At 40.7% G+C, this 25,972-nt stretch overlaps 3 protein-coding genes across 4 annotated transcripts; 2 read left to right on the top strand and 1 right to left on the bottom strand.

The window, feature by feature from the left end:
- The first annotated feature begins 3,564 nt into the window (after nt 1-3,564).
- Nucleotides 3,565-4,569, top strand: LOC119719690 (D(4) dopamine receptor-like). Its single transcript, XM_038189186.1, has one exon. It carries the CDS (start codon nt 3,565-3,567, stop codon nt 4,567-4,569), a length of 1,005 nt encoding a protein of 334 aa, XP_038045114.1.
- A 6,349-nt stretch (nt 4,570-10,918) lies between these two features.
- Nucleotides 10,919-15,405, top strand: LOC119719689 (octopamine receptor beta-1R-like). The gene is made up of 3 exons (XM_038189185.1): nt 10,919-11,801; nt 15,132-15,179; nt 15,309-15,405. Exons 1-3 carry the CDS (start codon nt 10,919-10,921, stop codon nt 15,359-15,361), a joined length of 984 nt encoding a protein of 327 aa, XP_038045113.1. The 3' UTR covers nt 15,362-15,405.
- Nucleotides 15,406-18,951: 3,546 nt separating this feature from the next.
- Nucleotides 18,952-25,902, bottom strand: LOC119719238 (multiple myeloma tumor-associated protein 2 homolog). Of its 2 annotated transcripts, none has more exons than XM_038188611.1 (6): nt 25,660-25,902; nt 24,542-24,686; nt 23,725-23,773; nt 23,212-23,285; nt 21,071-21,247; nt 18,952-20,406 (listed from the first exon to the last, which is right to left on the bottom strand). In XM_038188611.1, exons 1-6 carry the CDS (start codon nt 25,751-25,753, stop codon nt 20,088-20,090), a joined length of 858 nt encoding a protein of 285 aa, XP_038044539.1. In that variant the 5' UTR covers nt 25,754-25,902; the 3' UTR covers nt 18,952-20,087. The 2 variants fall into 2 exon arrangements, with proteins under 2 accessions (XP_038044539.1, XP_038044540.1); XM_038188612.1 differs by having other exon boundaries at nt 23,212-23,282.
- Between the last annotated feature and the right edge of the window lie 70 nt (nt 25,903-25,972).

The following is a 25,972-nucleotide window of genomic DNA, read 5'->3' as shown; positions in this document are numbered from 1 at the left end:
AATGGCCTAAGAAAGCATTCCTTTAAAAAAAAACGTGAACTTTAAAGTTAGTTAAAATTTAGTTAAATTTGAAGAAAAAAAATCGAAAGGAAATGTTTCAATGTTACGCTAATTCTAATCCGGCCGATCATGCATCGAATGTCTGATATAAAATATTGAATAACACATCGATCGGTTATCTAGAAATGCTGACAAGTAAGTAGAACACATATGCGTGTACACAAGCTGAAGTTAACAATTGGGATATCAATGTCACTGGAGTTGCAAGTTATTTCTCATCCCCATTTGATTTGCAGATTATGCAATCTGGCCCAAATGGGATTTGGACCTTCGACCTATGAAATACCGTCCCGGTGGGTCATCAAGTGCTACCTGTGACGAAATCAGACTTTTCACAAACTTACCATGTTTTTGTAACATCGTTTTATTCCAATTCCCAATTTTTGCATTTTTCACCCTTTTTGAACACCTTGCGTCGATGTAATTAATATTGCCTGGCATGGCCATCTTAAGTATCAAAAAGGTTTCCGTGAGTACTTTTGTGTTTGTTGCTTTTGTGACGTTTGACCTAATTGGAGAATAAAACATTGAATGCAGGCTCTTGTTTATTTTTGGTGAGTTTGTCTTACATACGCAGTGTGGACTTCCGAACAAAAGACGTCCACATAATGTAGGTAGCACCGACGTGTGTGTGTGTGTGTGGTGGGGGGGGGGGGGGGTGCCTCCACCACAAGGCCCCATTAAGATTCTTCTCAATTTAAAATAACAAACACCGAAATCCGATAACCGTGTTGCTCAAACCTTTTTTTTTTCAATTTGAAATAAACGAGACTGATCATGTGCCGAACGCATGATATAATTAGATATCGATTAAAAAATCGATCGGTATCTGTAATTGCTGACATAAGCAGAACGTTCCATGGGAAACACGCAGAGGCTGTTTTACATCATAACTACTGTACAAGCTGGTAGCAACAAACTTTCATTATGAACATTACTAAGCTGCAGACGATACATCACTTTTTTTCTCCACCAAACGGCGATTAATCCCGCGACAAATATCGTTCCGGCGGCTCGCAACTGTAAGCTTCTTTCCATGGCGTCGATTGCCCAATCAAAAGTCTCCAAAAATTCCAAATGTTTTTGTAACAAGATCGTCACGTTTTCACATCACTTTCAAAGAACAACCCCGATATTGCTTTTTTTATAGATGCAATTTTATCAATGGCTTCAAATGAAATCAAGAGAGTGCATGCCTGGGCCACCTCAAATGAAGAATGGTTTTCCTGAAACAGCTTTTTGATAATCGCTTCGATTTTGACATGTTACCAATCGGGATATCAGACAACAAATAATGCATGCTGGCAATCTCTAGAGAGTGCAGCCTGCATTGACTGTTGCACTGACCATAAGAGGTCGTTGTAAATGATTGATCGGGTCTGTCTAAATACCCACATGTGAATATTGGTACGGCTTTCGAATGCCCTCAAGCTTCTATACCACAAATACTAGCGGTACTGTAACCGATCACCGTCACAGGAACGTCTGCAAGTCACTTGGGTGTCCGGGTCGGTTGGTCTCCGAAAATTGACCAACAATATTTTACTAAAATAGTGCCAATGCCATGCCGTCGTCAGTAAATGCACTCTAACAATTGTTTGTGACAATTCCTACAGTTGTTTATGAAAATATTGTAAACAGAGGCAAGATATTGGCAGTAATGTTATAGTCACGTGGTATTTTGTGTAGTGGTAGCGAAATTGTAACTCGGTCGGCACTGACATGTGGCAATAGACCTTTATCATGCTGCCACCATTTCAGTCATGTTCCCTGTATCCAATAACAGTACTGAACGATAATGGCTTTTTTTTTGCAAAAAGGAACCACACTATTTTCCCTTCCAGCCTCACTTTGGTAACGTCGATTTGAATGGGAAAAATCAAGATGGCCGTAACATGATAATGGTCTATAGGCGGCCTGCAAGGTTTGGTTGGTATAACGGTATTCCAATTGCATACCAAAGACTGGTGGTTTCCAAAGTAAAAAAATCCACCAAATGAAAATTAATACGTGAAAAGATTGTAAAATACATTATTAAAACGGTGCTTATAATTTAAAACACTTTTGGCAGTTTTAAAATGTTTAGTCTAAATCAAGTTAACATTTAGTCTAAATTAAGTTAACATTTTTTTGCAAACAACAAAAGTCTATTTGCGGCATCAAATGAAAAGTGTAAGAGTGCAAAACTTTATAGAGTGGATCCGGAGTTCTTTTATGAGACATTTTGTGATAAAGAAATGAGAAAAAGAAAAGTGTATTTACCACGTTTCTCGTCTAGTCAGTTGTATTTACTTTTAGAACTTACGTACTTAAGGGCACTACCAGGCGCTAGTACGATGCCTACACATGTCACACACATCTGCAAATCTAAACATGTGGTAAAAACAAAAATGTGATTACAGTAAGTACAGTTAGCCTCTTCGGATTTCCAACTGCACATATGCACATGAATATTAAATAACTTTCCTTTAGCTGTATAACACTTCGCCGTATGCGTGCAAAATCATAGCGGGTGCTTGCAAAATCAAAGAAATTGTCTTGTTCTGAAGTGAGCACAAAATTTCAAAATTTTGGACAGCGAAGTATTTTTGCTTTCCGTTGTCGTTTTGATTGCATGACAAACTAAAGAATGTAGATTCGGTCACCACGTTCTCCAGAGACTTGTGTGCATGTATGTGCCGCGTTCATCCCGAGTTAAAATCGACGTATATTGTTAAGCACACGCTCAGTTGTAATACCGATTTGTTTTTTAAGTGTTTAAAATATATGTAGACCCTAAACACAATTTTTAAAGTGCAGTGCCGACACGAAAGAGTTTCTGTTTTCAGCCCAGCCTTTTTATTCCGTTGAGTCGATTCAATTGTGGACAAATTCTATTCTATGTTGGTTTTTCTTTGTTGTTCAATTAACAATGAAGTCCATTGAAATGTACTTATGCAGTTAAAGGCTTTCAGAATGTCGCGGGGAGAAATTAAATAAAAAAAAATATTTGTATAGACACGAGGCGTACCGTGTAGTTGAGATAGAACTATACTGATTAAATTAACCGATGTTTGCATTAGATTCTCCGGAAACATTCTGAAAACCATGTAGATTGTTGTGAGGAAGAGCGATCATAGCGTGAATTTCTTCGGTTCCTTTCCTTTTATTATTTTACCCTCGAACATTCATAATTGCTCACAACCATCTCCCCTTGTGTTGGTTCCCTTTGTCCTGCACACTCACGCGTTGTCAATCAATTTGGCAGCTAGGCGTCCGTGGATGATACGTCGTGTATAGACACACCACTCACGTCTACTGGATGCCGTTGGCTTAATGCATTGGTTTCAATCTTGAGGCCATATTAAGTTAAATTCAGTATTTGCGCAGAAGAGCAAAGAGGACCTTGGTCACACGGAATGTGTGACTTCGCATAGCGCCAGTATTTGCTCAGCGTTTCAACTGTGGCGTACCAGAGTATCTCTATCGCTCAGCTTTCACAGAGGCGAGCGTACAAAACCAGTCATGACGTCTAATGGCTCAGAAGTCACGGACTCCGTATGCGAAGTGTGGGAAAATGTTCCCCATCGAGTCCTACGAGCTACCTACATTGGCGTTGATCTCGTGCTGACCATGTTTGGGAATGTACTGACTATTGTAGTCACTAGAAAGGTGGAGGAGTTCTCCGACAGTACCAAAATGATGTTCACGTCGCTGGCATTGGCTGACCTCGGTGTGGCATTCGTTGCTGCCACGTCTTTTGCTGCCGAGATTTCGGGTGGTTGGATCTTCCCAATGTGGATATGTGAAGCTTCTTTCATATCCTTCTACATTTTCACAGCTGTTTCTGTTTTCATGCTTGTCATCATGACATTTGACCGGCTGGTGGCCGTCGTCCGACCGCTCCGTTACTCATTGATTTTGACCAAAGGAAGGAGCCTGGTTGCTATTGCCTTCGTGTGGCTGGCTTGCACCGTAGGCGCAATCTTCACGACAATTACCAACCAGATAATATACAACAAATGCTCGGCACTCTGCTCAACAAAAGACAGGAACATCCTGCAAAGTGTCGTGGCTATAGTTACCTATTACTTCATCCCTTTGACTCTCATAGTCCTGATGAATGTAAAACTTCTGTCAGTTGCCCACCAGCACGCAAGACGGTTCAGGAATCAAGTGGTTGCTACGCCCGCAGTCTCCATCAATCTCGAGCGGGCCCACGTCCAACACCATCCCCGGAGCACCTTGAGGGGCAAAGCTGTTGGCGTAGTCACTCTCGTCACCTTCGCCTTCATCGTCAGCTGGTCACTTTTTTACGTGAAGCTCATACTCAATGCAGCTTCCGATGAGGGTGTCAACTTCCCAGAGGGGATCGAGTTTGCTTCTATCTGGTTGGGACTGACCAACAGTTGGTGGAATGTCATCATGTACTCGGTGATGAATCGCAGCTTCCGGCAGCACCTGAAGTCTGTTTTGCGTCGGTTGTGTTCTTGGTTGCCCGAGCGATTTAGAGACATTTGCCGGAGATAAAAAATACAGTAAACCCAATGCCTTGGCCATTCACTCCGGTCGTGTGACCAACCTTTAGTGAATGTGAATGCAAAATTAGCTACAAATTGATACGAACATACGCCTCTGTGACTCAAGTTAAACCTAACTACACAGTGTGCTTTTGTCAGCCAGTCATCGTCAACAAATCAACAAAATCAAATGACATATTGCTTCATCATGTTATTTTTACAGGATGTGAAATGTATGATTTAAAACCAACGGTTGCTTCAGGGACATTCTAACAAAGGTAAAAACCGTGTTTGATCTGTATCTTGCTTCGATCTCTCTTTAACTCAGCAAAATGCATTTCTGCAGACAAAACAAACACGTTACTCTCTTCAGAGAATGTATGTTTAACATAGATCGGTATCGATAGTGACAGAATCAAAACCTTTCAGCGGCTCGACTCTGCTCTGGCGAACTGAGCGAGACATGTAGGTGTGATCCCATCTCAGCCTTTCCATAAGTCAACATTAACAAAGCACCATGACATTTTAATTTAATGTTTACATGCACATCTTACATCCCAATTTTACTGAGTGGAGAATGACCAAGGTATTATGACTATGTGGAACTAAATAATACTGGCACGGAACAGTACTCATCACTATTATTGATGCACCCCAACGTGGCGCGGCCCGTAACGTGACGCACTTTGAGTTTTCGCCTCTAGTGCCTTGCTGTAGAGCAAAATGTTACCTAAAATTTCACAGTGACATTTTATCAAGCTCTAAACATTTGCGTTCACACATCTTGAGTTTACGTACCCGCTAGAAAGTTCCAGAGAAATTCAATTGGCTTGGTTTTCTGATTTTGTTTCGAAGTGTACAACGAACCCCTTTAAAATGAGGCCAAGTGGTCGAGTGGTAATTCTGTTTGCACTAGAAAGCAGGAGGTCGTGGGTTCGAGTCCCGCCGAGTGATATTTTTTCCAACTTTCACTCGGGAGGTAACACACCGAGTATACAGTGTTAATACGTCGGTAAAGGGCAAAACTTAATATTGATTTACATCGCCCCGACGCAAAATTCCATCTTATGAATAAAACCATTCGGATAGTTTACGATTCTCCCTCAAACAGCTGCTTGATCAACAAAACATTTTTAACCCTCGTTCAAAATACTCTCGCCTGTGAATCAACACTCAATTCTTCAACGTGTAATTACTGAATTTAGTTTGTAACTATGGATGAACAGGGTGTTCCAAGAAAGTTGTTCAAGCAGATATCCTTTAATGTCTCAAAAACTACTTAACATGAGTATTTTCATCTTGATGGAGCATATTAAATGTACTCTTGTACATATTCATTAAAATGCCATGGAAATCCGTTCGTGCAAAGCAGAGATCTATAACAGATTATAAAAGGCGGGATTTTACCCATTCCAATGGGATGGGATTTACCCAGCTAACTTAATTTACATCAGAGTAAAAAGGCCCATGACAATCTGATGAACTGATATCACTGACTGTTTAAATCCCATTGGAATGGGTGAAAAACCCACAGCAACCCCCGGTTAAATCTCAGTCTGGTTTACATGAACTGATTTCCATGGCATTTTCACTGATTATACACAAAAGTATGATTAATATGCTCCATGAAGATGAAATACTCATGTTAAGTGGTTTTTGAGAAATTAATGGATATCCGCTTGCACAGGTACACCCTGTATCTATATTTGATTACAGTTCTGACGAAAATTGCCTTATTATGTAGTTTTTGCTGGAAATGTGTCAAGTGAGAGACGTCTGATACTGAGATACGAACAGTGGTTTAGGACTGGGGGAGAATTTAGTAATTTTTTTGAAGAAAAAAATGGCTAAATTTTTTTTATTTGTTCGTAAAAATTGTCAAAGACGAAGAAGATATTACTATACCTTTATACCGATGACAATGGATGTAATTTTCTTGTCCGTCATTTCATGATGTGATGCATTGATGCACCAATTCAATAATGGTTGATGATTGATTAAGTCCACGTGTAAATTAAACACAGACAACACTTACGACTTGTTTAATATTTTGCTGTGCGTGACCATGCGTCTTTCAATTATAAAATGCCCAAGTTGCATGACACCGACAGACGCCAAGTGCAGCTTTTCCAGTGGGTTCAAAGCATCAATTTTCCCGAGCGATTGTTTGCATAGGCTAAATATCTAAGGTTTGTTGTTTCTTTTGTACTGCCGGTGAAATGTGAATTCCACATGGCGTCATTAAAAAAAACCCATGCATGACATGACCGCGCTCAGACTATAACGAGAACCTTTAAATTAGACTCTGCAGTAAGAGGACTTAGACTGTTTTGCAGTTTTATGACGAGTCCCGAAGGTATGATTCGAAATTTATTGGTGTCCTGTAACGCTTGTACCTGCTAGCACTCGCTGAATTGCTTGCCCTCAGTAAGGCATTCGCCCTTAATGTTATTAAATTGAAACCACGTTAGTTATTGGTAAAGACGTCTTTCCATTGCTAAATGCCCGTGTTGCTTAGTGCTTAAAGACGCCTAATATAAAGGCCGGGTCATACCTCACACGTACCAATGGAAAGCAAGGGCTAATATCATAATGAAACTTAATCGTTGTTGGCGTCATGAAATTCGCTTCGCTTTCGGCCTCGCCATCGCGTGAATTTTGAACAGTAGTGTAAAATTATGTTGTTTTGGTATAGGCCTCCCACTCTTGCCTACATGTGAAGATAAGGACAGTTACATGTCAAGGCTAGGTCGCATGTGGGGGTTATAGGCATGGGCGTCGCCAGGATTTTTTTCTAGAGGGGGGAAAAAAAGTTTTGCCAAAAAATGCTTGTATTTCTCAACACATTCTCGATTTATCAGTTTTAGAGGGGGAAAGGGACATTTTGCCCCCCCCCCCCCAACTCATTAAATTTACACCACTTTGTCTTCGTCTTTTTTTTTCTTCCTTTTTTTTGTTGCTTTTCCAGGGGGGGGGGGGAGGGGGGCCAAGACATTTGCCCCCCCCCCTCGCGACGCCCATGGTTATAGGTCCACATAAGGCATAAGAAACCTGGTTTAATAGGAGTCCATTTTGACACTGGCCTGAAAGGTGCAGGCCAGTATATAGGCCCCAAATAGCATACGCGGGCCAAATCACGATTTGTATGTCCTCAATATTTTTTGCTATAAGAGCATTTTTTTTCCCCTTAAACTTGAGGATTGATAAAAAATGTAATGCTAGAAACCGTGATTACGACTGCAACATTGTATTTATGTGCAATTTGGATGAAATAGTCCCAAAAGTTGCTCTATTTTGCATTGGAGCGTGGGCATCATTTTTCAAAATGGCGATGGGCTTCAGGACTATACTTTTAGGGGTGATTGTCTTTGGAAATGCCATCAGATTACCTGGAAAATATCGAACAAAAGAAGAAAGGTGATGAAATAAGCTTTAATTTGATGGGTTGTCTCAAACACCTTGGAGAGTTGTGAGTATTTTTCCTGATCTTGAGAAGTGGCGCTTTTTATTATCGGGTTATGGCAGTTTGTTTGCTGGTCTGCAACAAGGGCGGATCCAGAGCACAATTTTTTGGGGGGCCCAAAAAAATTTGGTCCCCCAAAAAAGTGGGTAAAAAAAAAATTACGACGTAGGGTTCGGGGCCCGCTTAAGGGCCCCGAATTTTTTTTGGATTCTAGATGCTCTGTGGTGCGATCTGAGGCAATTTCTGACCACTTTAACCAATGTTTTTTTGAGGAAAAGATGGTGGTGTACCCATTGCCTGCCTTTATTGCGATGTCACATAAAAAAATAAAATAAATTGGTTTCGTTTTTTTTGGGGGGGGGGGGGGCATGGCCCCCTTTGGCCCCCTGGATCCGCCCTTGGTCTGCAACCTTAAGCGAGGTCTCCGTCGTTGCGTGCTGTTGTTGAAGCATAATCATATGGGATCATATGTCTTGTTTTGCAATTATCAAATTTATTAAGACTATAGCCATTAACGGTAAAAGACATCATTGGCAAAAAACCCCAGTATTTCAGAAAACAACAATGAAATAAATCCGAATCATGTTATTAAAAAATTGTCGAAAATTCAGTCCAGTAGATATACTAATTGACAGAACTGTAAAAATGCATCGTCATTTTTTTCGACGCAAAGCAATTGAAGGTGTCCGCCGAGAGCCCTCCTTTAATGGTATGTCAGTGGCGGTTCTACGGGACGGGGGGCTAGGGCTGGCTTTAGCCCCCCCCCCAAAAAAAACCCCAATTGTCTAGCCCCCCCCCCATAAAAAAATATTGGAACTAGCAAAATGTAAGAAGGTGACGTACATGCGAGCGGTCTCCCCCTAAATAAATAGTCGTGAGAAGGGTGCATTTGTACACTTTTATAGTGTGCCTGATGTAGGATTTTATCAGCACTCCCCATTGAAAATATGGCACGAGCACCCCTCACCTATTGATTTTCGGAGGCCTAAGTGTCCGCAGAAAATAACCTGTCTACATTTCAGCACGCCTCCCTGCATTTTTTTTTTGGATCCACCATGCTAGCCCCCCCCCCCCCCGAAAAGTATTGGCTCTAGAACCGCCCCTGATGTATGTCACTCGGGGAAAAAACTACTCTCATTCACAGATATGAAACCGATTCGGTCAATTTGGGGCAGTGTGTGTGGGAAAAAAATGCATTGTTTTCTGGTTTAGTTCAAACCATCGCGAGGAAATCATGGTAAATTCGGGTCGCCTCTTTTCTTGAAAATGACTTGCGTACTAGGCGTAACGATTTCACAGGATGCGTAATTCTATTGCTTACTTGAGCTGCTTATGTGCTGGTGGGTGTGTGTTTATATTGGGGGGGGGGGCAGCAGTAGATCGCACCCCCTTCCCCCGTTCAGTCGCTGACTAATATTATGATACAAGTGAAAATTATAAATGGAATGCTAAAGTTCATAGTTATTCTCTAATTACCTTAGAATGCAGTAGAAAGCGCCGTAGATTTCAAAATATTCCCGGGGGCAAGCCCCGAGACCATAAAGCAACCCCAACCTCAACCCCTGCCTTTCATATATGACCCCAACTCCCCACCCCCACCCAGTTTCCCGAAAGCTAGATCGCCCCTTGAAAGAGGGGCAACATACCCCTGGCACACTTGATATCCCCGTTATGCAATAACGACAAATTCAATGTGGAAGCGTATACAACAAAACATTTACCAGGAAATTAAAGCGCCATCTCTTCACAGCCACTTAACTTCCATAATTTGTTTCACGGACTGAATTCTTAAGATGTTATTATTCCTACAAGAGATTGAAACCCTGTCAGCGAAACGTCAACCTGACCATTGACACTAAATAAATCACCGTCGTTATTGGCTTACTGACCGTATCTCTTTAAGTGCAATAAAGGTAGCATTTCGAATGAGACAAATGTCAAGGGATTGATGCTGTGAACGAAAAAATCGTGGCCTGGCAACACGATCTATCTTTAAGACAGAAACTGCTCCAATTCTGTCCGTGCCGGGACTTCATTCTGCGTGGCTTTCAACCTTTCAAGTACCGCGGAAACGGATATCCACTTTGACTGGCATCGGCAAGAAACGTACGCCAACCAGGGGCGGATCCAGGAATTTTCGTAGGGGGGGGGGGTCATTAGCCCAAAAATCTGAAAACGTGCACATGTTTTTTTCTCCGGACACTTGGCCTCCGTAAAATTAAAAAACTAGGGGGGGGGGGGGGGCTTGTACCAATTTCAATAGGGGGCGCTGTTCAAATTCGACGATTATTAACACTCATTACAGAAGGGTGTACCGTATTTTGAACAGGCGGACATTAGACCAGTATAATTTTTTTGGGTTGTCACAGCAGGGAAGGGGGGGGGGGGGGTTTCGACTTATTTTTCAGGAATTTGTATGAGAATTTTGTTTTTTTTGACAGAGCTGGGGGGGGGGGTTTTGACCCCCAAACCCCCCCCCCTCTGGATCCGCGCCTGCCAACACTAATTTAATAAATATTGTCTGATTATTTTGAAGGTAAATAACGGATGTATTCTGTACAGAAAATGTACATCGCTCACAAGGACATGAATCTGGAGTGAAAAGGCTCAAGGTTTGATTGTCAATTGCTTTTTAGAAGCTGGTTCATGTGCGGGTACCTCTTTGTATGCATACATGTAGGAGTTGCAATGGCGGGGTTGTTGTTGTACATCTACAAATCCTAATTGGCTGAGCACGATTTGCATTGTACGTGCCAGATATGAATTCACATCACAGGCAACTTCCTACGAGCAAGCCGCCTGCGCTTGTAATCAGTTATCAATTAGGTTCGGGACTAACTCGCCGTCGGCAACGGCAACCGGTGAGCACGCTCGGCCAAGATCATTTCTAGATGCGATGGCAACCACGGATGCACCTACCACTCTGGCCCCCGATGAGTGTGTCCCATCAGAACACTCATTCCACCGTGCCCTCAGAGCCACCTATATCGGCCTCGACTTCTTACTAACTCTCCTGGGCAACGTGTTGACTATTGTGGTCACGAGGAAGGTGGAAGAGTTTTCGGACAGCACGAAGGTGATCATCACTTCTCTTGCTGTAGCTGACCTGGGTGTGGCATTCGTCGCTGCCACGTCGTTACCTGTCGAGATATTAGGAAAGTGGATTTTCCCGGAGTGGGTATGTGCAGCTTCGTTCATAACTTTCTACATTTTTACCACTGTTTCGGTAATGATGGTTATCGTGATGACTTTTGATCGATTAGTGGCCATCGTAAGACCGCTCCGTTATGCGTTAATTTTACCAAAGCATAGGAGCGTGATTGCTGTAGTGATAGTATGGTTAGCGTGTACCGGGGGCGGCATGTATACCACTTTTACCAACAACATTGTTTACAACAGATGTTCTGCAGTTTGCATGACGACGGGGAGGAACATCGTCGCGAGCATCGTGTCTGTCTTGCTATTTTACGTAATACCTCTTGCTCTCATCATGATGATGAACGTCAAAATTCTTCTGATCGCTCGGCAGCACGCAAGACACATCGGACGGCCTGCCGTTACCATCACGTCAACCGATGACGCCGGTCAACCAACAATTTTGCGACGACCACGCAGTGTCAAAGGCAAAGCTGTCGGTGTCATTTCACTGGTGACTGTCGCATTTGCCGTCAGCTGGTCGGTTTACCAGGCGAAACTCCTGCACGGGTCAGTGTCCGGCAGCAGCGATGCTTTTGATGAGTGGCTGGAATTTTCCGCGATTTGGCTGGGACTGACCAACAGTTGGTGGAATGTCATCATCTACTCGGTCATGAACCGAAGTTTTCGAAGGCACACCCGGTCTGTCTTATTTGGCTGTTGCCCGAGGTGTCCACGTCCGTCTGAAATCATCCCAATTGAGACCGTTTCGGTTAACCTTAGATCCAACCCTCCAGGATAAACGAGAACATAAGGCCTGCAATGCTGATGAAAATGGTTGAAGTCTACCTTTTCCCGCCAGCACTTCATTCACATAATTGCGAAAGTTGTAAATAACACCAGTGAAAGATTTCCACCTGTAGATTACCGCGAGGCCGTGCAACCGTCGATCAACAACGCTACTTGACTTTACGAGGGTGGGCATGTTCCGTTTGATCTCCGACAGAGTTCACATTGTCGCCGCTTAAGATCGCCGATATGTCAAACTAAGGCAACTTACACATCTGAGCAACATTGCCAAATACCCCTTGCAACGTTCTTGACTATTTCTATTGTCGGTGCCATTTTGGTACCTCGAGTCCTCGACCATGCCTCCGAAACGACAAGCTAGTATATTTGCTATGTACATAAAGATCCCATGTGCAATTCGTTGATGTCAGTAAGAGTGAGGGTGCGTAGACGCGCGAAAAGAGGTGCGGAATGGTCCCGAGGATGTGATAAAGTGCAAATGAGAATGACCCTTTTTTGTGTGACAAACAAAGCGTTCAATTTGTTATAGTACGCGCCCAAACAATATAATAATTGAAATACGGGAGAATAAGAGAGTTTTAAAGTAAGATCAGAGAGAAACCTGGAAGAAAGAAACGGAGATTAGAAAGGACGCCGGTGTTTCGGGAGATGGTTTAGGGATGTAAGAAATGTGTTCGGTACAAGAGAGGATTTGATCGATAACACCCAGAAATTTGGCAGAAGAGACCCTGTTGATAGGGATTTTGTCAATTACAAGTTGAAGCGAGTAGATGTCTTGTGGACGTGCCGACTTGGCTTTCAACCACGAAGAAATTAAGAGGAGTTCGGAGTTGACAGTGTCTATATCTAAGAAGTAACATCAGTGCTAGAGTAAAAAAAAATGGTTGTTTATCATCAGCGAAAATAGTGAAATTAAGAAGAGAAGAATTGTGAAGATCATTGATGTAAAGCACAAAAATTAAGAAGTGGCCCACGGATAGAACCTTGGGGGATACCATGCTGGATGATCAGAAGATTAGAGTCACCGTTTATTATTGATACTGGTGTCTGTCAGAATTAGAAAGGTAATCCGCAAACCATTGGAGGGCATACCACTGATATCATAGTAGTTGAGTTTAGAAAGAAGAATAGAATGATCGAGAGTGTCGACAGTTTTGGAGAGATCGATAAAAACACAAATAGCACATATTTCGTTGCAGAGCGCATTGATAATATTGTCGACAAGTTCAATGAGGGCCATGTCCGTAGAGTGTTAAGATCTAAAGCCGTATTGCTAATCGAAAATAATGTGATGGTGAGAGATGAACTGAGAGAGGGATGTAGACAAACCGTTCTAATTTTTTGGAAAGACAAGGGAGGATAGAAATAGGCTGATAGAAATATTGCTGGTGAAATCGAAGCGCACAAGATCTTTTAGGTGCGAGTGTTTTTCTTTTTCGCTTTTAGAGTCAATCTATTGAAACTAATCTGAGTGTTAAATTTAGATGTGATATAGATTATTACCGCCGCAATTAAGGAGTCTATGTTTTCATCGCAGTTGGTTAGTTTGTTGGTTGGTTGCTGTTAACAAGATGACTCAAAAAGTAATGGACAGATTTGCATGAAAAAAATAGGAGTGATCCTTGGTACAAGTAAAATTTGATTAGATTTTGGAAGTGATCCGGATCTTGGTCTGGATCCAGGATTTAAAAAAAGTATTTTTCACCATTTATGTGAGTATTTGGCGTGGAAGTGTTTAGCCTTGGCGGAGGTTTGCGCTCACTGAGTGATTTCTAGTTGGAGTAGGTTTTTGCTATGTTTCTTTTACTGCGCGGTAAGTTGATCTGAGTGATGTTCCTGTTTCATAGCCTAATCATCGTCTCGATTTGAATAATTTCTTTTCATCATTACTCTGTTATCTGTGTCTACGCCTGTCTCTTGAGTCACATGAAATCAAGGCAGGATTTGTTATTTTGTTTTGCTCGTGATTGTGTCTACAGATGTTGTGAATTTTTCCTTATTCTTTCTATTTGTTATTATTTGATCATTTAAATTTAAAGTTAACAAGGGTTTGCGGAAACATAGGTAGGGTCAACGTTATAACATGAAATCAAAATAATTTGCTTGTTTCCTTCACATAGGCAAAAACGAATAAAAAAGCACATACCACAGAATCCATTTGAATGTGGAAAATATTTACCAATTGATTACATTGAACCTCTATGCCCTTCGACGAATTTGAATTCACGAGACGACTATTTGAATTTGAATCAACTTATTGATCGAAAGACTGCTCAAAATAACGAAATTCGAACGACCCTTCCGATGTTCGAAAGCTCAAATATAAAGGAGCATTCGTTTTAAAATTAACTTGAATGGGCCTCGTGTCAAATTGAACAATTTTTAGTAATGAAATTGGCCAGGAAAACCTTTCCGGCTTGCCAAACTCTTTAACCAATGTTTCCTTTATTATATATGGTTGCCAATGATTCTAATTTATTTTATTCTCATAGCATGTAATATTATACTCTTTATAACACTGTGAATTAGAGCATCTTCATATTTCCAACTGGGTCAAAGCCAATAAATTAGCTCTTAATATTAATAAAAACCTATTTTATGTTATTCAGTAATCCAAAGATCAACAATCCATATACATGTATTTCTTACGGTATTCTTGACTGGGGTAAATCGAATGCTTATTTATTGAATAGAATTCTCAACTCGCAAAAGAAGGCTCACAGAATTATCAACGGAGTTTGTTTTCGTAGTCCCTCTGATCCATGGTTTTACAATTATATTCAAGCTCGACTGAAGTGATTTTTTTTTTTAAGAGTATTTCCATCTAAAATGAGTGGTTTTCACTCTAAACCGACTAGTCCTTAGTTTCACTCTTTGGACTGTCGAGAGCGCACGTAATGCATCAGTTCATAGATAATGCATTACCCGGCGAAGTATTTTTTTAAAATATTCATTTTAAACACTCAGATTCATTCTTCTCATACCAGCTGATATTCTAAAGATTTTCATAATTCCCTTTATGTAAGCCTTCCTAAATCTTTCAATATTGTGTGTCATTTCAGGGTCTAAAGCTCAGGACTGGAATTCTTTAAGTAATAATTTCAAATAAATTAACAGCTTTGTGACGTCTTCAAGAAAAAAACACCTTAAACTTTGACTTCTAGGAAATATATTCTCAAAATGGATCCATGCCCTTTTTATTTATTCATTTTGTAAACCTTTGTAATCAACCCTTTTGACAGCTTTAATTGTCGAGTTTGTGCCATGTTCCTTAATCAACTTAATGTGTATATACGCTAGTTGTCATTTTTTTGTAAGAGTAATTTCGATGTGTTTGGGAGACCTCCTTCACTTATTGTTATATGAGAGTTCGGTAATTGTTGTTACTTTATGAACTGAATAAGTGGAAAATAAAATGAATTGAACTGAAATGATCAGTGCTCCCATAGAGAACCTATCAGACAACTTGCATGTATCTATACTGACCGCCTGATTTTAAGCGCGGATGTCTAAATTTTCCCTCGACCACTGAATATTCTGGGTAATGTTGGGTGGTTGCCCGAATTTGAGTCCATGCCCTGGCACTAGGTAAACGGTTCCACACTTAGATGGCGATTTCTTGTCAACATGGGGTGGGGGCCCCGGGGGAGGGGGGGGGGGGGGGGAACACGGGGGACCAGGCTTGAAGTACGAAACTGAGGGTAGACAGGCAGTGCAGTCGCTGTGTGGACATGTTAACAAAAGATGTCCTCACACTGCAGGTAATGAAGACGTTGTCTGGACTTGCCGACGTCCACACAATGTTCCCCGTCTGTGAAAAACAGTTTTAGAGGCAATTTTGGGTTAGGGTTATGCGTCGCAAAATGAAGAGGAACAATCAAGCCTTCGGGAAATCACGATCAAAACTTTGGGTTGAAAGAGTGTTCACCGTGCGATTACTATGAGTTATTTTCACCGATTTTTCTTTAAATGTTTGGGTGCATATGCTATGGTGTAAATCTAGGACACACATGTGAAACATCTTTGAGAGAGGTCAGGAGTCAAATCGAGGACGTCCGGTTTGAAAACGTGCACAAATCCAATGGGAGCTGTTGCCAAAAGGATGAACAAAAGAGGAACAATAGGAAATCCTCGCTTTACACCATAACAAACATCTCTGTGTGTGTTGGGAGGGGGGGGGGGGGCGCCATTCAAAGATAAATGTACTCACGGATAATGTATATGCATTCACAGATGCATGGTTCATATATTCTCAGATAATGTACACACATAATATGCGCATTCATGCCCATTGTGCTATTTGAGTGAAAAGGACGGTGAACAATATAGCCGCGTACAGCTAAAACACTATTTGGGGAAACTGCAGTGCACGATTATGTGTACATGTGGTTAAAATCTATATGCACTGGGTCAAATACTTTGGGGGGGGGGGGGGGGATCATGCCATTGGTGTTCCCCACCCAACAAAATATTGGAGAGGTGGGGGGGGGGAATTCCCCCACTCCCCCAGGATCGCCGCTCATGGTTCTACATAAAAATGATGTGGAAAACAAACGTTGTATATGTCTCACCTTATCGTCTAAAATCATCGGTGATAGACCTTTATCAGGGTACGGTACGCCATCTTCAAAACCAAAGCGAGGACACAAACAAACATGGCGGCGTCACTAGTTTGTGCGGTGAATGAGTGATTCTCATAAGTTACAGCAGTGTAAGACCGCAATCTGGACTGTCTCACAACAGGTACGTGCTCCACATTACACCCCAATGTCTTCACCTCACTCGTTTCTAAGCAAAACTTCCCCACAGCATACCAATATTGTAATTTCATCCACGTGCAGGGCAGAATGTACTCCTACCCAGTGGCGGTTCTACGGGGTGCGGGGGCTTTAGCCTCCCAAAAATTCCATAAAAAAACCTTCTCCCTAGTTGTGAGAAGGGTGCATTACACTTTTAGTTAAAATATTGTGCGCATCGGATTGTGGGATTTTATCAGCGCTCCCTATTGAAAAAAGGGTACGAGCGCCCCCCCCCCCCCCTATTGATTTTCGGAGGCCCAAGTGTCCGGAGGAAATAACCGGTCTACATTTCAGCACGCCTCCCTGAAAACAATTCTGGATCCACCCTGCTAGCCCCCCCCCTCCAATTGGCTCTAGAACCGTGCCTGTTCCTATCGATCGTCCAGACTGACCATTAGGGCCTACGTCAGTCCACCTTTGTTCCGATTATGTCACGTAAGATATGTTTTCCTATGACATCATATCCTATTTCCCCCCAAAGATGCCCCTATGAAACTGTATAAAAAGTTGTGTCCCAATTTTCCAACTTTCGTTGAGTTCTCCTCCCTGGAAACCAGATGTGTATAGCCTAGCAGTAAGCTATAATGCTCTGTAAATTAAGCCAGTCCAGTCCTTCGTCTCTACTCCGGTATCGCCAGACATAAGCTGTCTCAGCCGTACGTTCTTAGGTTATCTTTCTACTCCCTCTTTGCACGCTCCGCCATAAGCATGCAGAACCTCGATCTGGCACCTTTACACTGAATATAGCCGGTTCAGTGATTCCCGGGTACACACGGGTATCGCTGAAACCCCGACACGGGAATCACTGAAGTGGCTACATGTATATCTAATAATTGTGTAAAGTTGCCCGATCGAGGCTCTGCATGCTTATGGCGGAAGCGTGAAAAGAGCGAATTTAGACGAGAACCCGGTAGAATTGAGTTTATGAGAATAACAGTGTTTCCAGTTCATTTAGCTGAACTCACAATGGTGTGTATCCTTCATTTCTTCCTGTTCAACCTGCTCATCGGCCACAGCTCTATAAATTCGGTCGACGTGCAAGACTAAATTTTCATATGGTAGGCCTGCCCCTGAGCAGGCTTGACACTCCTACTGATAGCTCAAATTGCCCGAAACATCAATCGATATTCTAGGCAGGTCACGTCCCACTGTTTTTGAAGGATCTTAAATATAAACCTACAAAACGAGTGTCCAAACTGAATTTTACGATTGAAAAATGACAATTGCATGTGGAATAGCAAATATATCTTGAACAAATCACCTTTTATTTGCCTCACGCAGAGAAACGACGGAGGGGCTAGCTTCATTGTATCACAATTAGCTTTCGGGAAATAAAAATACTTTACCTCAACACAACTGACTTTCAGATCAATCTTTACAACCAAACTCTACGATATGAATATACTAATTCGATTAAGGATAAACTCAAACCCGCATTTCCCCTAAATTATAGGGCCGACCAATTTATCACGTAGTAGGTCCATTTCCACAACGTAAGGCTTTCTTTTAAAAAGGCGGTGGGGCCAATGCAGAATATTAATTTTCAGAATGCACTTTCTCCATGTATAAACTAATATTGGTGTATTGAAAAAGAGTGACCTGCTACAATTTAAAACTACACACTACCGTAATTTAGTTCAGTTGATTATAAGCACTGCCGTAATGAAATTAACTTGATTAAGTTAACAAAATTAAGGACACCAGTACAATGTCCTCCTTGGAATAGCTTCGAACAAAGAGGCGTCCGCCTGAACTTTTTTTTTGCCGATTTCACAACTTGATTATCGTGAAGCAACCACAAACGGAATTACATGTACGTGACTCTCCTTTAGCTCAGATAATAATGCGTATGGTTTGTGTTTGATTTCTGTAGGTGCGCGTTGTCTTAACGTTCTGTTTCTTTTTAAGACCAATTTTACGGTAACTCACCTTTTGAAAAGGAAGTGTCATTTTCACGAGGGCCGTGTCACACAGAGCAATTGACAACTTTTCACAGGCAGAAACTTACAATTTTCTGTACGAAATTGTCTTGGACAAATATCAATGAGATAAACAAGTTTGAATCCGTGCCTCCAAAAATACTATTGTTATACAGCGATTGTTACAGTACACGAGGAAGCACGTTTTAGCCTCCGGATCTTAAATAAAGGATTGAAAGATAGGATGGACGATTTCTTTATACATGTATATAGATTAATAGAAGTCATGAAATTGCAATTTATTATACACTTAACATACAGCCACCACGTATTTCGTGGATGATCATGAAGGTAGTACATGCAATTTTATCAAACTTGTAACGCCTAGTTTCCATATCGAGGTAAGAAACGCAGTTAGCAACGCAAACAATACACAAACTCAACGCAGACATCTGGAAACACTTCATTCGCAAGTCTGCGCAGTCTAGCTTACTAACGTCATAATATGGATAATAATGCTCGTTATAGACCAACCACAAGACTCCAAAAGACTTCGCCCATAAGGCATGGCACAGGGCTACAAACTCTACCCAAAGTTTTCAGAAAAAGAAAAGGAATTCGAGTTTTCGATTCACCTCGTTTAACCGACACGAAAGTTGATCACATCTACATGCAATGACGTCACTGTCTTCACAAGCAACCACTGCGTGCTGTTCCAACCTTTGCAAAAAGTCTTCCGGCAGAAAATCTTTAAGATAAAGTCACACTACCTAACCTCCCTTCATCTTTGGAATCCCTCCATTCTCCTGTCGAGGGGCAGAGCCTACTGTGCGAAACGTTGAGTTTCCCGGTTCTTTTCATAACCTCACAAACTCATACAAGAGATTTGTCACATGGTGCTATCGTAGATCTTTATTATTATTGCTTCCTTCACCGCGCAAACCTTCAAATCCTAACTTCAACAATGAACTTGTGCTAGCGCCATGGACTCCTGAACGTGGGCTCGGTTCATCATAGGATATCCAGCGCCAAGGATCAGACTGGTCCCGCTGCAGAGGGAGCGGAAAATATTAATTGAACATGGATGGTACAATGTTCAGGCCTGATTGAAAGTATGGCTTTTTTCTCTACGGTTGAATGCTGTATGTAGAAGCACGTTCATGTGTATGTATCTTTTGATCTATGTTTACCTAAGCAATCAGTATACTTTTTGTCTATATCAACTACACGCACGTTCCGACATACCTTCCGATAGTCATTTATTTACCCATCCTTCTTCGCAAATGTACTAAGCTCGTGTGGACCCACTTTGCGCGAGTGCGGTGATGTCGGTTTTTTTGTTGTTGTTGCTAAAGCTAACCCATTTGTTTTGAGGATCCTTTTTAATGTGTGTCGATCACCCCTACCGCCTTGGGGAATGTTTACCCCTCTCCCTGCGGCTGTAAGATGATTCAGTGTCACGTTTGGCGTGGTGATAAGAATCTGATGGCCGTCTTCTCTTGGACAGGGAGTCAGACCCCCGCTGTCTATTCGTATCTCTATCACGATGTTTCTCTGGGGGAGTGTCACTGTGTCTATGACTTCCCCTGTCGTACGTTGAGGAGTCGTGATGTTTAGTCCTTCGGCCGGCTGTCTCGATAACTCTGTGTTTTTTGGAATCTCTCGATATTTCATTTTTCCACGTTTCATCTTCGTCTGTAGGTCTCGGGCGGTGTTTTCGTCTGCAAACCAAACATTCGAATAGACCAAGTCTTAATGGAAAGACAACATCATAGTAGGCCTACACCATATCAAGGTTGTTCTCTTTCCAAGCATCAAATCTCGAAAGCAAACGGGGTTACATGGGTCATCTACAGTTGAGAAATTATTCGCACATGGTGTTTCCGCAAACCTCTCATTAATTAGTATCTCCACCATGCAAAGCCTCAAATCTTACTTGTCATCTACAGTGTTTGGTACTCAGGAGGAAAGTATATAGGAATAGGTAACTTGACACTTTTACATCAATTCATGTCTCTATGAGGTTTCTTTTACGTCTTCATCAGAATACACGGTGGATTACAGTTACACATGTACAAGTAAAGGAAAGATATGATTATGAAATACAAAAATATTAGGGTAAGACATGAAGACCTAATTAAATCGTCTCATTCACAACAACTTTTTACAAGAAAAGATGAAATCACCTTTTCGACTAATCGAGTCAGAAATTAGGCTCTAAATAGAACCGGAAATGTTCGTCATAACCATGCACAATTATTACGGATTAGGAAGATTATAACGTTACCAAGGTGCTCTGTAAATTTCGTTTGTGTGTATATTAACACCTTCTTCAAAAATCCATTGATGACAAAAATAGTTTTGATACAAGATGTTTTTAGTCACCTGTGTTTGGTCATCTCTTCTTCGGATTCATCTGAACTGGATGAGTCGGATGAACTAGACTCGGAGCTCGAGTCGGAACTGGAGTGCCGGTGACTTCGCTTGTGAGATCTAGATTTCTTCTTTCCTTTCTTTGCTTTCTCCTTTTTGCGTTTCTTTTTACTCTTGACATCATGCGACCTAAAAAGCCAATATTTACAATATATTAATTGGTGAATTTGTATTGGATATTAAATATAAGTAAAGTCGACGATTCGGTGGTTATTTTGGACTTGATTAACTATGTATATTTCTGGTATTGTTAAATAAGTTGTTTTACATTTGGTATGGAGCTACATACAAAACAACACACCCTACATTTTCCCCCTGACATGACGGAGACTTAAAGAACCGACTGACAGGAAGCAACACTTCTTCCATTTGAATTTTTTTTTATTGATATACAGGGTGTCTCACAAAAAACTGAACCCTCAAAGCATCCTCTTTTTTTAACAGCTTTGAAAAAATACATCGCAAATATCTAATTTAGAGAGTATAATACATTAGCTTTTCAACAATGCAAACATACATTGTATTTTCAATCAGGTACATATTTGTTGAGGTATGACCAATTGAAAACAAGTGCCGCTTTAACATTTTGTCCACGGCGACTGGTATTTCCACTGTCGCCATAAAAAAAGGACCGAAACTTGCATTTGTGAAAAAAGGCTACCAAGAACAAAAAAGGACTACCGTTACTTAAGGAAAAATTACCCCAAATCCATTACGTTACTTAAATGAAAAACCGGCCCTTATTTTGAATCGGCCATAACTTAATAAATCTTTTCCGGATTGGAAAGATTTTTTCGTTGTCGAAAAGCTAATGGACTATACTCTCCAAATATGTATAGATATTCGCGATGAATTGTCTTTAAAGATGTGAAAAAGAGACTCTTTGAAAATTCGTTTTTTTTGCGAGACTCCCCTGTATAAGAACTCCTTTGATGCGGAATTGATTTCCATTAGGCCTACATAGCATAGCTATTCTCTCGCTATCGTGCTTATTTCCTCCTCCCGTCTGCTGTTTTGTTCTCTTCTTTTTGCTCTTAGCTAGGCAGGCACACTTCTTTAACACTCTTAATGTTCTTGTCTTTGTGTCTTTGTTTCTTGTTTTCTCCATTCAAGTTTTTTTTGTTCTGGCAATATAAGCCTTCGCCTTCTGCACATGCCACCATATTGCTGATTTGATTAACGAGTCTTAGATTTGTGGATTGTTTACATTACTTGTTGGTTAATTTAGCATTTTTTTTACGCTCTGTTCCTCCTTTATTTCATACTCTTTATATATTATCTTCTGTTATGCTCCTTAATCATTTTCTCATTAATGTTATTTATTCAAAGACTCAAGGTTCGTTTCGTTAAGTTTTCAGCAATATTGACATATATGTATGTATGAATGAATGAATGAATGAATGAATGTATACATGTACATAATGTGTATGTACATTGTACATACATTATTTCAACTGATCAATGTTGCCATGAGGTACAAATGTAGGCCTACTTGCAACATAGGCGACTATTCATGTATTAAACTCTTACTGAAATTTCCCTTCTTTAAATACAATTATAATGTACTTCTATTTGAATAAAATTAGTTAAGAATTTACTAGCACTTTTCCAAACTACCCATTTACGAAATGTTTGAACCTGGCTCTGTAGCGCTAATGCTTGGGAACAATACGCGCAAGAAGTACTACACTGTATGTGAACATGTAGGAAACTCTGCAGACTGTAGAGTTGTGAACTGCGCTTGGAACAATGATGACACCATATAAAAACACAAAGCTGTTAACAGCTCCTAATCAATTTCCTGGTTCATTTCTGATAAAAAATAGTTGCTACATTGACTAAATTGTAAGTACTATAGTTGATTTCGTTCAGTTGCAAGAATGCACCATTGCAGCTGTACTAAATTTTATTCTGTGACATAAAAAAAGATAATGGAAAATTCAAAGAAGGAAAGCAAACAAGTCTATAGATGTTTGGTGAAGAAAAATGGCAATATGAAAAAAAGAACATTAATGCGATGTGTCATGAACTTGCCGAGCTGAGAAAAGTGGTTAAACATTCAGATGACTCATAGAGTACATGCACATTTGTACCTTTTGCTTCGTTTCTTCCGTTTGTCTTCCCTTCTTTTCCCTGATGGTGCTGATACTGCTGGATTGAGATCCTGCTATGAAAAAAATGACACTTTCATGCATTAGCTAATTCTCACGTTACTTATTTTAAATGGCTTAGAATCTGCCATCTGCATATTTGTTATTTGAAAGCAAACCTTCTCTCTATACGTAGGCCAACGATCAACAAGTCCATGCAAGTTCAGTCAATTATGTAATGTTATATTCCTTCAAAATACAATGTACATTGATGAACAATTCTACAAAAGAACGTAAACTTGGTAAATGGTAAATGTACAAATACAATTGAGACCATGAAAAAATTATTATTGATTCCTAGAATATTATTGAATACTAGAATATTATTGAATCAATAAAGAATGTCAAAATGTGCATTTACACTTCATAATAAAAGTACTTGTTCACCTTCTGTGTTTTATAAGTTTTATATCTAAACTACTGGTATGCACAAGTACATGCAGTTACTGTTCTTACCTGTGTTGATGATACTGCATTAGAAGGACTTTTGACAACCTTCTGACCACTGGGGGACAAAAATCAATGGGTATGACTTTAAACAAGAATTCAAAAAGAGTATTAACGTTGAAGTCAAGTTATCATTAAACCATCCTAAATCCTCCAAAATCCGCTCCACACAAGTAGAGGATTTCAAAGGACTGAGGCTGTATGGCAAAAATGGATCGGTTGATTTTGGAGGATGCATTGTGTCAAGGTCTAGGCTAAACCTTGTGTTGTTTATGCTTAGCCATGCACAAATGTAGGCGTAAATAATACTTGAAATCATCTGCACTGCTTCTGGATATTATCAGCACTGCCTCAACATGTCAACAGGACATTGCAGGATTGAGGCAGTGGTCACCCTCCATGAACAAATTCAAGAAACAACAGAGAATTCGGAGGATTGAGGCTGTATCCAATTTATAGATGCAGGCAGTTGGAGGTTTTTGCACGATTGAGGTTACACCCTAGCAAAAGGTCTAGGAGGTTAGGATTACTTATGACATGCAGTGTAATGGTTACCATGAGTGAACACATACATGTACAAGCACATTTGTTTATGGTGTAAAGCGAGGATTTTTTCATTGTTCCTCTTCCCTTTTCCTTTTGTTTATACTTACTTTTTTACAACAGTTCTCATTGGTTTTGTACACGTTTTCTAACCGAGGAGTCCTCGACTTGGTTCTTGTCCTCAATTCATCAATGATGTTGCACGTGTGTGCCCTCGATTTACACAATAAACAAATGCAAGTACATCTCCACAGTGAACATGAGTCTTGTTCTTTTGACTTACAGAGCAGCCATCATTGCTTCTTCCTCGGCCTGCTTGATGGCTCTCCGTTCGTCAGCCAAACTGTCTCCCTCTTTCCTGGATTTGTTGAACCACTGCAGATCACGCCCATCTTGCCAACGGCCCACAGGTGCCTTCAAGGAGTGACCTGGATTTGGAGTGTTAACAAAATTAAAAGTTAAAAATACACAAAAGTAACTTAAAACTGATTATTTCAGTTGTAAAATGTCACCATTTTTGCTTAAAATCAACACCTTTGAGCATGACTATAGCTATGTCCAAAACTGCCATTTGTTAATTGATTTAAACTTGTTGATGTATATGAACAAATGCTACTGCTAGAACTATGATGCTCCGCGTGAGTATCATGTTGAGCAAGAATGGAAAAATGAAAAGAATGGATATTGAAAAATGAAAGAAAAAAAGAAAACCTCAACTCAATCAAAGATGAGATATCATTGAATACAACCATATCAGTGATATGTAAAAAAAAATGCCAAAAAAGGGTGTGCCAGTGTTTGGAATAAACTCCTCAGTAACAGTACATTGGAAAACCAGACGTGTGGGTGTGGCCTAATAACGTACAGCGAATCTGCAGCAATACGGAGGCCACATGATATGGCTAGTCATGTTGCCATGCATTGCCGTTGGTGCTCCCCGCTTGCCTCATTTTCGGCAACGAGTGGCTATCGTTATGGCAGCCGTTGTTTAGCGCCCTCTACGATACTTTTTTGATACGCACGCAGGTATATAATTATTTGTTTCCCCACGTTTAAGCGCACAGTGCGGCAGCTCAGTTGATAGAGGGTAGGATTTTGCACCGCGAGGTTGCGGGTTCGCATCTCAGTTTTGCACTCGAATTTTTTTCCTTTTCTAACCTGAGGGCAGTGAGGCTTTGGAGAATTTTTTTTAAAAGGGAAATAAAGTCCGAATTTCATAACGTTCAAATTCACTTTTTCCTTCTAATTTTATATTTTCTTCTCATGTTTTCATAAAAGTTGCAGTACTACCGTAACGATAGAAAATGGGAAATGCGTTACGGCTGCCGTAACGATAGCCACACTGCGTTTCGGCAAACGTGGCATGCATGGCAAAGAATATTATAATTAATATGTACGAACCCAAGTAATATTCTCTATCTTTATCTGTCTTCACACCGCTCCAACTGAACTGGTCAGCTCCTCCCCTATTTCCTCCGCGTGGAATATAATACATTTTTAAAATCAAACAAAACACGAACAATCATTCACGACCACAAAACGCAAGAAACAAAATAATGAGGACTTAAATATGTTTTACTTCACATAGGCTTCTGGAAGTTTGCCTTGAACTGTTAAATAAACCAGATACAGAAAACGGGTACGATAACTTTAAAATCCTGCTGTCCCATGGATTCTGGAAAATCAAGACAATTCAACTGGTTCCGTCAACCTT

Source organism: Patiria miniata, unplaced genomic scaffold (assembly GCF_015706575.1).
Source record: "Patiria miniata isolate m_02_andy unplaced genomic scaffold, ASM1570657v1 HiC_scaffold_8, whole genome shotgun sequence".
Classification (NCBI taxonomy): Eukaryota; Metazoa; Echinodermata; class Asteroidea; order Valvatida; family Asterinidae; genus Patiria; species Patiria miniata.
Note: the sequence above shows the minus strand (reverse complement) of the source record. Positions and strands in the feature narration are given on the sequence as shown.

Excerpts from the sequence above, each read along its gene's own strand:
- LOC119719689 (XM_038189185.1), top strand. The coding sequence starts at position 10,919 with ATGGCAACCACGGATGCACCTACCACTCTGGCCCCCGATGAGTGTGTC. Across the intron at positions 11,802-15,131 it reads TTGGCTGGGACTGACCAACA|GAAATATATTCTCAAAATGG; the intron begins GTTGGTGGAATG and ends TTTGACTTCTAG. Across the intron at positions 15,180-15,308 it reads CCTTTTTATTTATTCATTTT|ACCTCCTTCACTTATTGTTA; the intron begins GTAAACCTTTGT and ends TGTGTTTGGGAG.
- LOC119719690 (XM_038189186.1), top strand. The coding sequence starts at position 3,565 with ATGACGTCTAATGGCTCAGAAGTCACGGACTCCGTATGCGAAGTGTGG.
- LOC119719238 (XM_038188611.1), bottom strand. The coding sequence starts at position 25,753 with ATGTATTATATTCCACGCGGAGGAAATAGGGGAGGAGCTGACCAGTTC. Across the intron at positions 23,774-24,541 it reads GAAGCAATGATGGCTGCTCT|TGGTCAGAAGGTTGTCAAAA; the intron begins GTAAGTCAAAAG and ends TTTGTCCCCCAG. Across the intron at positions 20,407-21,070 it reads GAAGAGATGACCAAACACAG|ACGAAAACACCGCCCGAGAC; the intron begins GTGACTAAAAAC and ends TTTGGTTTGCAG.